The sequence below is a fragment of the Octopus bimaculoides genome, chromosome 6, assembly GCF_046866305.1.
Source record: "Octopus bimaculoides isolate indiv1 chromosome 6, ASM4686630v1, whole genome shotgun sequence".
In the NCBI taxonomy this organism is placed as follows: domain Eukaryota; kingdom Metazoa; phylum Mollusca; class Cephalopoda; order Octopoda; family Octopodidae; genus Octopus; species Octopus bimaculoides.
Genome location: NC_142933.1, coordinates 13,460,328 through 13,472,827, shown reverse-complemented (window position 1 = coordinate 13,472,827; position 12,500 = coordinate 13,460,328). Strand labels below are relative to the sequence as shown.

The following is a 12,500-nucleotide window of genomic DNA, read 5'->3' as shown; positions in this document are numbered from 1 at the left end:
TGTCTATGTGATCTCAAATTTTAAAGCAAACACATAATTTTCTTATGGTTTCTTAAACATTCACTTGAACAAAACTGTATAAATCCAAATATATGGTACCCTAGGCATAACACCTACATGAACTTCTAACTTGTTGTCTCTTGAGGTCTCTGGGTGAGACTTGGATCCAACTTGTACAAATGCAAAACAAAACTAAAACATAAAATAATAATAATAATAATAATAATAATAATAATAATAATAATAATAATAATAATAATAATAATAATAATAATAATAATAATAATAATAATAACTCTTTCTAAATATGGAACAAGGAAAAGGGGTCAACAGAATTTGTTGCCTACATTAATCCTAGTACCTGAAATGGTACTATGCTTTATTGAACCCTAAAGGATGGAAGGCATGGTTGACCCAGCTGCAAGATTTGAACTCTGACAGCGTTTTGTCCAATACTGTAACAATTCAGCCAACTCACTTTTCTGATAATAATGATTTTAAATTTTGGCACAAGGCGAGCAATTTCGCGAAAGAGGTTTAGTTGATTATGTTAACCCCAGCATTTAACTGGTACTTATTTTATTAACCCCACTCCAAAAAAAATGAAAGACAAATTTGACCTTGGTGAAAATTGAACTCAGAATGTTAAGTTGGATGAAATGCCACTGAGCAGTTTTCCTCGTCATGGTAACGATTCTGCCAGCTCGCTGCCTTCACCAGACTGATAATAATGATGATGATAATAATAATGAAGATGATCATGATGACGATGATGATGATGAAGATGATGACGATGATGATGATGAACATGATGATGAAGATGATGATGACAATGATGATGATTATGATGATGATTGTGATTATGATGACGACGATGAAGATGAAGATGATGATGATGATGATGATGATGATGAGGAAAATGATGTTCATGATGATGATGATGATGACAATGACGATGAAAACGATGATGACAATGATGATGATAAAGATGATGATGACGATTATTATGACGATGATGATGATGATAAGAAGAAGAATGATAGCAGAAGAAAAAATTTAAAACGAAAAAAAAAAAAACAAGAAACACCCACAAAATTCTAAGCTTTCACAATATAAGGATTGGTAAGGTGTTGGGAAAGAACAGCTCAAGAAATAAATAAAGGTTGATGAAGAGTTTTTAAAGTCTATCAAGAGAACCGATGCCGATACTTTCATTTGGTTGGAGGGTTCTTAAATAGCAACAAAGACAAAATAGACAAAAATAAGAAAAACCAAAAAAAAAAGACTAAAATTCCTTAGTTGTTGTCATCGTAGCACTGCGGTCGCGGTCATGGTATTGTGGCCGGTGTCGGCGCGATGATAAGATTTTGATGGAAAACAAACAAACAAACAAAAAAAATAGAAAGCTAAAACCAAGGAATGTTATTATCTTACATAGCATTAACCTTTTAGTGAATGCCTGATCTTTATTTTCTACAGGAGAAAAATTCTTCAAAAGGCTAGCATCGGAAGAAATTAATCACCAAAGTTGACTTCAAGTCAACAAAACACAAGAGAAAGTATCACTTTAGCAAAAATTTACTTTTATTCATTTATTAATTATTGTTGTTGTTGTCGTCATTATTATTATTATTATTATTATTATTATTATTATTATTATTATTATTATTAATTTCTTACAAAACCATGTAGTTTAATGGTTGTTTTGCTTTTCATTTTTTCCTTCGTTTTTCTATTGTTCTTTTTGCTTTCTTACTTGCTCAAATTATTATCAACGTTGTTGTTATTATTATTATTAAAGTTATTATTATATTGTTGTTGTTAGTTTTATAATACTTTATGGATAGGAAAGCAAATAACCAACACTTCGTTTGACATGAAAGCCGAATTTTTATAAATTAATCTATGAACTTGGCAGGATATGTTTAGAGAGAGAGAACAACAAGAAAAAAAATATATATATATATATAAACAAAAATAAAAATAGAAAGAGAAAGCCAATATGAAATCTATATAATTCCAAAGAAGAAAGACAGAGAGAGAGAGAGGAGGGAGGAAGAGGAGGAGAAGAAGGAGGAGGAAGAATAAGAATATGAAGAAGAAGTAGTGTAAAAGAATTGACTACTTTTTAATTAACCCAGGGACTTCCAAAGAACAACCAATATCTCTATGGAAAAAGAAGGGCCAACTTTTAATTAAACATGGAAATAAGAAAGCATTCTCGTTATTGATTTTGTTACTGGCTGTAAGTTCTTCTGACTTCCCTCGTCCCCTGCCGCCACCCCCTTTGCCAAAGATGCCACTGCAAGCTAACCAGCGCTGCTGCCTGTCACCGACCCACACCGACAGAACCTTTTAAGAGCGGTGGCGCTTTACCAGGGAAAAAGAGGAAACCTGGGGGTCACACCGTTTGCATTGATTCATTTAGATAAATTGAATTTTTAAAGAAATTTTTTTTAGATTTCAGAAAGGTGAAAGCATGGGAGGGAGGGTAAGGAGGAGGGGTGGGTGAGGAGGAAGAGGAATGGAGAAAAGTGAGGCATTAATTGTAATGTGTGAGAGGTAAAACAAGAAGTAGAAGAAGAAGAAGAAGAAGAAGACGATGATGGAGAAGGAGAATATCAAAAATTTTAAATGATTATCAAAGGTAATGTCTCGTCAGGTATTTGCACGGACAGAATGGGTGGTAGAACGTTCAATTAAAGAGAAATGTGAGCAAGAATTAATAAATGAAAATATGACCAAATAACAAAACAAAAAAAACAAAATGAAAACAAAATGGTTTTTTGCTAAAAAAAAACTATGCTTTTTGAAAAAGTTATCAATTTTTCAAAAATATAGCCAGTAATTCTTATTTTGGTTTTAAAAAAAATAATTAAAAATAAGAAATGAAATTTTAATGATGTTTTCTGCGAAAACAAGAATAAAAAAAAAAGAAAATGTAAAAGAAAAAAAATAAAGGCAAAAAAACCAAACTATTTATAATGTTCTTTGAACAAATCTGTTGTTATAAATGTAAGAGTAAAAAATACAGGAAAAAATAACTTTATGAGTAAACAGAAATACCTGCTAAATTCCATTATACATACTAAGAGATTGCTTTACATTTACACACACACACACACACACACACACAAATACACTATATATGTGTATATTTCTGTTTGTACGTATGTGTATATATAGTTATACATATACACATACATGAATATATACATGCATACATACTTACATAAATACATATGTACATACACATGCATACACACACAACATACACATACACACACACAACACATGCGTGTCTGTATGTTTCTACGCACACATACATCATATCATATAAGCATAGCATAAATCTACACACTTGCATCATATGTAAATCATCATCATCATCATCGTTTAACGTCCGCTTTCCATGCTAGCATGGGTTGGACGATTTGACTGAGGACTGGTGAAACCGGATGGCAACACCAGGCTCCAGTCTGATTTGGCAGAGTTTCTACAGCTGGATGCCCTTCCTAACGCCAACCACTCAGAGAGTGTAGTGGGTGCTTTTACGTGTCACCCGCACGAAAACGGCCACGCTCGAAATGGTGTCTTTTATGTGCCACCCGCACAAGCCAGTCCAGGGGCACTGGCAACGATCTGTTGTATTCATATAAAAATATACAGAATGTGTGTGTGTACATGAGTATGTATATATTCATATACTTATATACACATATACATACACACACACACATTTTAATATATGTGTGTGTGTGTGTGTGTGTGTGTATATATATATATATATATATATATATATATATATATATATATATATATATATATATATGTATACGTATATAAATATATGTATATATATATATATAAATGTGTGTATATATATATATATATATATAATATATGTGTGTGTGTATATATATATATATATATATATATATATATATACACACACACAGATACATATATCTACATACATATATATATGCATATAAACATACACACACACATATATAAATCTTTGCAGCGATTTATGTATCTTATTCAATGTATATACACTATTGATAGACCAATTACTGTAGTATTTATCCTGATATAACATCTCATATGGATGTGTTGTGTTTTGAAAGTTTCCTTTAATCGTCCTGTATCAGGGGTGACAATTACTCATTTAGGTATTTGGCTGGCTGTGATTACACACCATCGAAAAGGTCCTAAAGGGCTGAAACGTGTTTCATATTCTCATATTAGCCACTGCTGGGACAGGTTTTCATTATCCTCTTAGGTGTTGACTTTAGATAAATCACTTGCATATACTATATGTGTATATATATATATATGTGTGTATATATATATATATATATACATATACAGGATGCGTAAGATATTTGAGGACGGATTTATGTTTATTAAAAAAGAAAAAGCAGATATATAATAACGGAAAATAACTTCATTAAAAATGCTATGAGGATAAAAATAAACCTTCTTTTCTATAATTTTATTCAATAAAGCCCACCTTCAGCTTCAATAATTGCTTCTATATGAGATCTAAATCATCTACATGCGCGAATCAAGTGGTCCTAGTTCATTTTGGATATTACTCTGACTATGGCAGCTTTCAAAGAATCTTTGGTGTTATGGGTCTGTTCATTGACCTCTCTCTCAACAACGCTCTGCATGTAATAGTCCAATGGATTGAGATCTGGGGAATTAGGAGGCCAAATGTTAGGGGTTATGTGATCACGAAAATATTCAGCCATATATTCCTGTGTTACTAGAGACATGTGTGACAGTGCAGAGTCTTACTGAAACACATATGGCTTTCCATTGCTTACACTATCTCTCCAGGGCTTAACAATTATTTCCAGGACCTCAATGTAGGCGGCAGAGTTAACTCTAAGGTCTTGTGGAAAGAAGTAAGGAGGCATCACATGTCCTTCGTTGCTGACAACCCCTAAAACCATGACAGTTGCAGGGAATTTTGTATGCATAACACTTGGAACTTCAGAAGGGTCTGCACATGACCATCTGTCATTTCTTCTGTTAACTTTTTGATCTTGGTCAAAGTTTTTCTCTTTTGCGTAAAACCAAACCAAATCAAATCTTCTTCTGCAGGATTTTTCAGCTTGTTTAAGAGCTTTTTAGAACTGATGCAGTGATTTTCTTTTACTTTTTCTGAAAAATTGACCTTTCCTCATCATATAAGTCTTATATCTGATGTCTTTGTGGACAACATTTCCGACTCTTCCTTCTGACACATGGAGATCTTTTGCAATTGACATCTTGGACTTTCTAAGATTGTAATAAATGGTCTGTTAAACATGCTGGATAAATTCAAGTGTTCTGATGATTTCAGAGTGTTTAGAATGCATTTTATGCTTTCATACTGGTGATATGTTTCCATCTTCAGTCTCCAGCTGTTTGTTTGCATAATGAGATCTAGTTGTGCTTCCTCAGGTGATATACGAGTGTGTCTCTCTTGGTTTAAAATCTTCTACTCCAAGGTCATCCTCTCTGTTTGTCATGGTCAGAGAAGATGGTGTTCACTGTTAGATGAGTCATTATGATGCGGATATTGGACTTTGTACATTTGCACCCCAGTGCCTCTTTGATGGTGCACGGTGCACTTTCATTCAATAATAATAATAATGCTAATGATAATGATAATAATAATAATGATGATGATGATGATGATGATGATGATGATGATGATGATGATGATGATAATGGTTTCAAATTTTGGAACAAGACCAGCAATTTCAGGGAGGGTAAGTGGATTAGATTGACCCCAGTGTTCAGCTGGTATTTATTTTATTGACCCTGATAGGATAAAAGGCAAAGTCGACCTCAGCAGAGTTATAAAGACAAACAAAATTTTGCTAAGCATTTTGCCCAGCGTGCTAATGATTCTGCCAATAATATTAACCATTTTGATATCAACCCGGCTGAAACCAGCTCTGGCTCTGAGTACAAATGTCTTGTTTTCATAAGTTTTGAATTAAAATCTTTCATTAAACTTTAGTCACAATTTATGTTCCAAAATCTAGCATAATGATAATGAAGTTATTTTACTAAATTCTTTGTTATATTTAAAATTAATTGAAAGAAACACAGAGCATTTCAACAGAAGTATGGCAACAAAAGGGTTAAAATATATAATACACAAACAATTCTTAACCCTTTTGATACCAACTCAGCTGAAACTGCCTCTGGTTCTGTAGTACAAATGTCTTGCTTTTGAAAGTTTTGAATTAGAATCTTCCAGCAAACCTTAGTCACAGTTTACGTTCCTCAATCTAGCTTAATGATAACTAAGTTATTTTACTAAATTCTTTGTTATATTTAAAATTAAATGAAAGAAACACAGAATGTCTCAACAGAAATGTGGTAACAAAAGGGTTAAAGTGGTTTCAAATTTTGGCACAAGGCCAGCAAATTTTGAGAGTAGTGTGTGTGAGAGGAATTCTTTGGGGTTTGGATATTTCACTTTTGGACACACAAGTGTTTCGTTCAACATCCTTAAACAACCCTTATTCAGGGACCTTTTGAGCGGGATGAGTTACTCGACATGAAGAAAATTCTAACTAGGCCCCAGCTGCGAGGTGATGCACTGTTTATCTTGATATAAGATCACTGTGTCGCGTGCATATGGTTGTGCTGCATGTGCCTGGTGTACCCTTATCAGACGGGTAGTCATGATGGGTATACTGGGCTTCTTATATTTGTACCCCAGTGTCACTATGATGGCATGCACTGCTCTCTCACTCAATAATAATAATAATAATAATAATAATAATAATAATGATAATAATAATAATAATAATAATGATTATAAAAATAATGATAATAATTTTTTTTTTTTCACAGGGGCATCAGACGAAAAGAACACTAACAAGTACAGTTTACAGTTTGTTTAGGGGTTTAAGTAAAAGATGGAAGAAATGAAAGGGAGCAGTTGATGCAGTCAACTCCAATGTTTTCTGGTTGCTGTGTTTTATGCAAGCCATAAGTAAATATGGAAGGCAAGGTTGGCCTCGGTAGGACGTGAATTCAGAATGTAAAGAAGAAGAAGAAAAAGAAGAAGAAGAAAAAGAAGAAGAACTACAACAACAGTGATGACGATGACAGCGACAACATTGGCAGCAACCATGGTGGCTGCACTGCCAGTGACAACAACAATGACAACATGAAGAAAAAACCATAAAAGTGTGCTTCAGGAAAAATGGATATTTTCCTTTAGAATTGTTTAATCTAAATTTTGGTTTGACAGGTTAATAAATATATATATGAACTTACCTTCATAAAACACAATACAGTTCTTGGGCATATCGACAGGTTTTGATAATAATTTTAACCAAGATGCAGATTCTTCTAATAATCTTACACACACAGTTTTTCCACTGTGTTCAGTAAACTAGAAAATAAAAGGGGAAAAAAAACAATAAAAAAAAATCACATTGTTATAGGAACACTTTTGTTTGGGTAAATTAAAAAGATAGGAATAAAAATATTATGTCCACGAAATTCTAAATGAAAAGAAAGAATAATAGAAGAGAAAATGATTGCAAAAATATTTAAAGAAAAATGCATATGAGAGTGAATTGTATGCATGCATGTGTGTACGTGTGTGTGTGTGTGCGTGTGTGTACATGCATACAAAGATGCATGTGTGTGTGTATATATTTTCACATGTACACACATATATACATATATACACCTGTGTGTGTTTGTGTGTGTGTGTGTGCGTATTTATGTATGTGTGTATATATGTATGTATATATATATGCATACATATATATATATATATATATATATATATATATATATATATAATATAAATAATATATAAATATATGCATATATCCATACATATATGTACTTATATATGTATATGTGTGTCTCTATATGTGTGTGTATATATATACATACATATATATACATATATTTCTATACACATGTGTAAATGTATACATATATAAATATATATGTATTTATGCATGCATGTATTATAGATATGCCGGTCTATTGGTCTATATATATATATATATATATATATATATATCTACACATATACATATAAACATACAATGTATATATGTATATATATATGTATACATATATCTTTATCTATATACATCTATATATATATATCTATCTATCTATCTATCTATCTATATATATATATATATATATATATATATATATATATATATATATATATATATATATATATATATATATATATATATGTATATAAGTATAGATATACACACACACACACACACACACACACACACACACACACACAATCTCTCTCTCTCTCTCTCTATCTCGTACATCCCATACATGTGCACGTATATAAATTACGACTTTGAAGTTCGGCTGCAGATAGCTAAAATGGAAATTCCTGTGAAGGAGATATTAAAATTTAGCTTGACAATATCTACAAAGTCATTGTTTATTCAACAGAAAACTCCAAAATAATTGTTTCCAATATTTCCAGATAACCTCTTAATATATATGGTTCCTATCTTAGAAGGGTGGTGTGAATTATATTTCATTTACGCCCGTCTGCAGAAATGAAGAAGGCGTTACCGTTGTGTGTATGAGACTTGCATTATATTAGGAAATTTAATTTCGGAAAACGATATAATGATAGAATGATAGAATGATAGAATGATAGAATCGTAGAATGATACAACGATAGAATGATGCACTGTTTTTGTTCGTTGTTAATTAAATGATAGGTTGTGACAATTAAATAGATATAAAAATACATACATACAAACACACATACATGTATATATGTGTGTATACATATATATATATACAAGTATATATGTATACATACATATATATATATATATATATATATATATATATATATATATATATATATATATATATACATATATATATGTATACATATATATGTGTGTATATATCTATCTATCTATATATATAAACACATATATATGTATGCATATATACACACAAACATATATACATATATAGGTGTGTATATATATATATATATATATATATATATATATATATTTACATATGTACATTTGTGTGTATATATGCATATATAAATATGTATGTGTATATATGAAAATATATATGTGTGTTATGTGTGTGCATCAACACACACACATACACACATGCACACACACAAACACACATATATATAGATATATACACATATATACATATACATAAATAGACATATACATAAATGCATACACACACACACACATAGACACACGCACGCACACACACACAAAGAGAGAGAGGGAGGAGTGGGGGGGGTGGAGAAAGTGCAGGGTTTAATTTTCTATAAAGTGAAGAGAAGAACAAAGCCAGCATCGGACATTGCAAGTCTATTTGGTGCAGCGGCAACATAGAAGAAGAAGAACATTCTGCTGGTTTTATTTGTTTATTTATAAAGGATGCCATCCATACACAGAGGAGCCTGATAAAAGACAAGAGGATGGTAGCAGTATATTTGAAGAATTTTATATATATATATATATATAATGACACTTTCGGGAAAAGGACAAAGAACGAACACATAAATATATAACCACATATTTATATATATGAGTAACCTATATATATATATATCTATATATAAAACATACACACAACATCCATGCTGGAATGACTTAATCTATGGAAGAGCTGCCTGTGGGTGGTGAGAGTTAAAAGATAAAGTATTGTAAGTCCTTTGAGTAAAATGACATAAAGTTTTTGCTGTTGTTGTTGGTGGTGGTGTTGTTGTTGGTGGTGGTGGTGGTGCTGGTGCTGGTGGTGTTTTATCTGTTGTAGCGTTCTGTGGAACTCTCCGTGAGTAAGTTCACATGATCAAAGATGTTGCGCTTCGTAACGATCTTGTCATTATTTCGGATATCAGGAACGACGATGTCCAGGGTAAACATTTTATTGTTTACTAAAGATGATAATACGAAAATATCGGGTGAGGTGTGGGGTTGTGTGGATTTAAAAAAAACATAAAATAAATAAAATAAAAAGAAATTTTGGTTCCTGTTTCTAACTGATCTAATGATTGTGTAGAGGTTACTTTATTGTGTTGCGATATGTGAGATGTGTTTATATCTGTGACTTTGTGGTAACTTATAATCAAGGATAGGCATTCAGCTCCTCGCATATTAATATACAAATGACCAAATGACATTAAGTCTGATATGAAAAAAATAAAACAAAAAAACATCTGAGTTTTCATAAACTCCTCTCTCTCACTGGTGTGCACACATGATGTATATATATATATATATATATATATATATATATTTGCCATGATAGATCGCTGGCCTCTAAAGCTTTTATATTTTCTCTCCCTGTTTATTTCTGTGTTCCTTTCTGTTGAAGAGCATAGGCTTGAAATGTAAAACATTGTCTCACTTCCCGAGCATTAAACTAATACATCTGTTTACAGTTTACATACCTGTCTTCGTCCTTTGCTTTTTCCAAATTCTCACTATATATATATATATATATATATATATATATATATATAGATAGATAGATAGATAGATAGATAGATAGGTTATGATCGATAGTGGTGTCAATTAGATCCAGAGGTTTCAGGTAATGCTGAGTAAGTGCTATGGATAGGCTACAGTTAAGCTCCAATTCTTATATAGATATAGATATATATATAAATACACACACACATATATATATATATACATACACATATACATATATATGACTTGCACATACATACATATCATATATACAAACAATTATATATATGTGAGTATATACGTATATATATATGTGTGTGTATGGTAATACATGGATGTATGTATATGTATGTATGTATACATATTAGGTATAATTGAGGTAAAGACCTCGTAATGTGCATTAAGAGCTCCAATGTCCATATTTGGTTACTACATGTTATTCAACTGTAAAGTATTTTCCAGGGGTGGACACACATGTGGAACTCGTTTTGCACAAGATTAATTACAAAAATAATATAACACAAAGATGGCGGATATCATCCTTTAATAATAGATCGCAACATTTGTTTCTGCACTGCATGCCACCTTTATGTTGCTGAGTTTATATTCATATACCATTAAGGAAGATAATTCTTTGTAATTACTATGTAAACCTTTAAATCGTTAAAATGCATCAGCTTCAAAACTGGGGCCATATTGGGGCATGAATATTTTTTAGCAACAGCCGTGTGTAAGCACTTCATCGGATGGAATCAAGCATTGTCTTGCAGTTCTGAGATTTCGATGATGTGATTGTGTATTTTCAGAATGGCATTGTAGATTAGGTGTGAGAAGCTGGATCTGGCCAGTTTTAATATACAAAACAAGTAAGAGAGCGAGCTTAGCGTTATTTTGTCTGTCTTTACGTTCTGAGTTCAAATTCCGCTGAGGTTGACTTCACCTTTCAGGATCAATAAATTAAGTACCAGTTGCATATTGGAGTCGATTTTATCAACTGACTCCTTCCCCCAAAATTTCGGTCCTTGTGCCTAGAGTAGAAAAGAATATGCAAAACATGTAGAATGCCTGGGCCAGATATGACCAGATTAAATGCTAAATGGTTAACCACTGTGACAAAGATCTGGTCTAGAGCAAGACCATCGTCATTGTCATCATAGTCGTCATCAACGTTATCATCATCTCCACCATCGACATTATCATTGCAATCACTGTTATTGATCAACTCCCTTACAGTTACTACCGTCATCATAATTGGCTTCAAATTTTAGCCCAAGGCCAACAGTTTCAGGAGAAGGGGTAAATCATTTGCATCAACCCCAGTACGCAACTAGTATTTATTTTATCGACCCTGAAAGGATGAAAGACAAAACTCAACCTGGTGGTATTTGAACTCAAAATGGACGGACAAAGTGCCTGGAGGTGCTCTAGCATTGCTACCAGCTCCTTCATCATCATCATTCCATTTTCTATTCTGCTGAGGTCGACTTTGCCTTTCATCCTTTCAGGGTTGATTAAATAAGTACCAGTTACACACTGGGGTCGATACAAACGACTCAATCCCTTCCCCCACCAAAATCTGAGGCCTTGTACTCCCAGTAGAAAAGGATTATCATTACATATTCGTTCCACCTGTCCCCACACCACCACTCCATTTTCGCAGCTACCCTTGTCGTTTTCCCATCTAGACATCTGCCACACATACACTCGTGCACACACACACACACACACACACAAGACCTGTAAATCCTGTTGCTATGTATGTTGTTATTCTTAGATCTGGTGTTTACAGCTGGATACCCAAACTGTAACTATCTAATTATTAAAGTGGAGAAATTATAAGAGAATTTAGTCTTTTTGATTCCTCTAGATGCATACACACACACACACACACACACACACACACACACATATATATATATATCAACCCATGCTAGCATGGAAAGTGGACGTTAAACGATGATGATGATGATGATGATATATATATATATATATATATATATATATAAGGTT

General features: G+C 32.4%; 1 protein-coding gene across 1 annotated transcript in view; it reads right to left on the bottom strand.

The window, feature by feature from the left end:
* The window catches only part of LOC106881840 (uncharacterized), a 237,880-nt gene that overhangs the window by 18,488 nt on the left and 206,892 nt on the right, over positions 1 to 12,500 (bottom strand). The window contains exon 3 of the mRNA XM_089353486.1: positions 7,297 to 7,414. Coding sequence (XP_089209612.1) covers positions 7,297 to 7,414 — 118 coding nt within the window. The remainder of the gene's footprint in view (positions 1 to 7,296; positions 7,415 to 12,500) is intronic.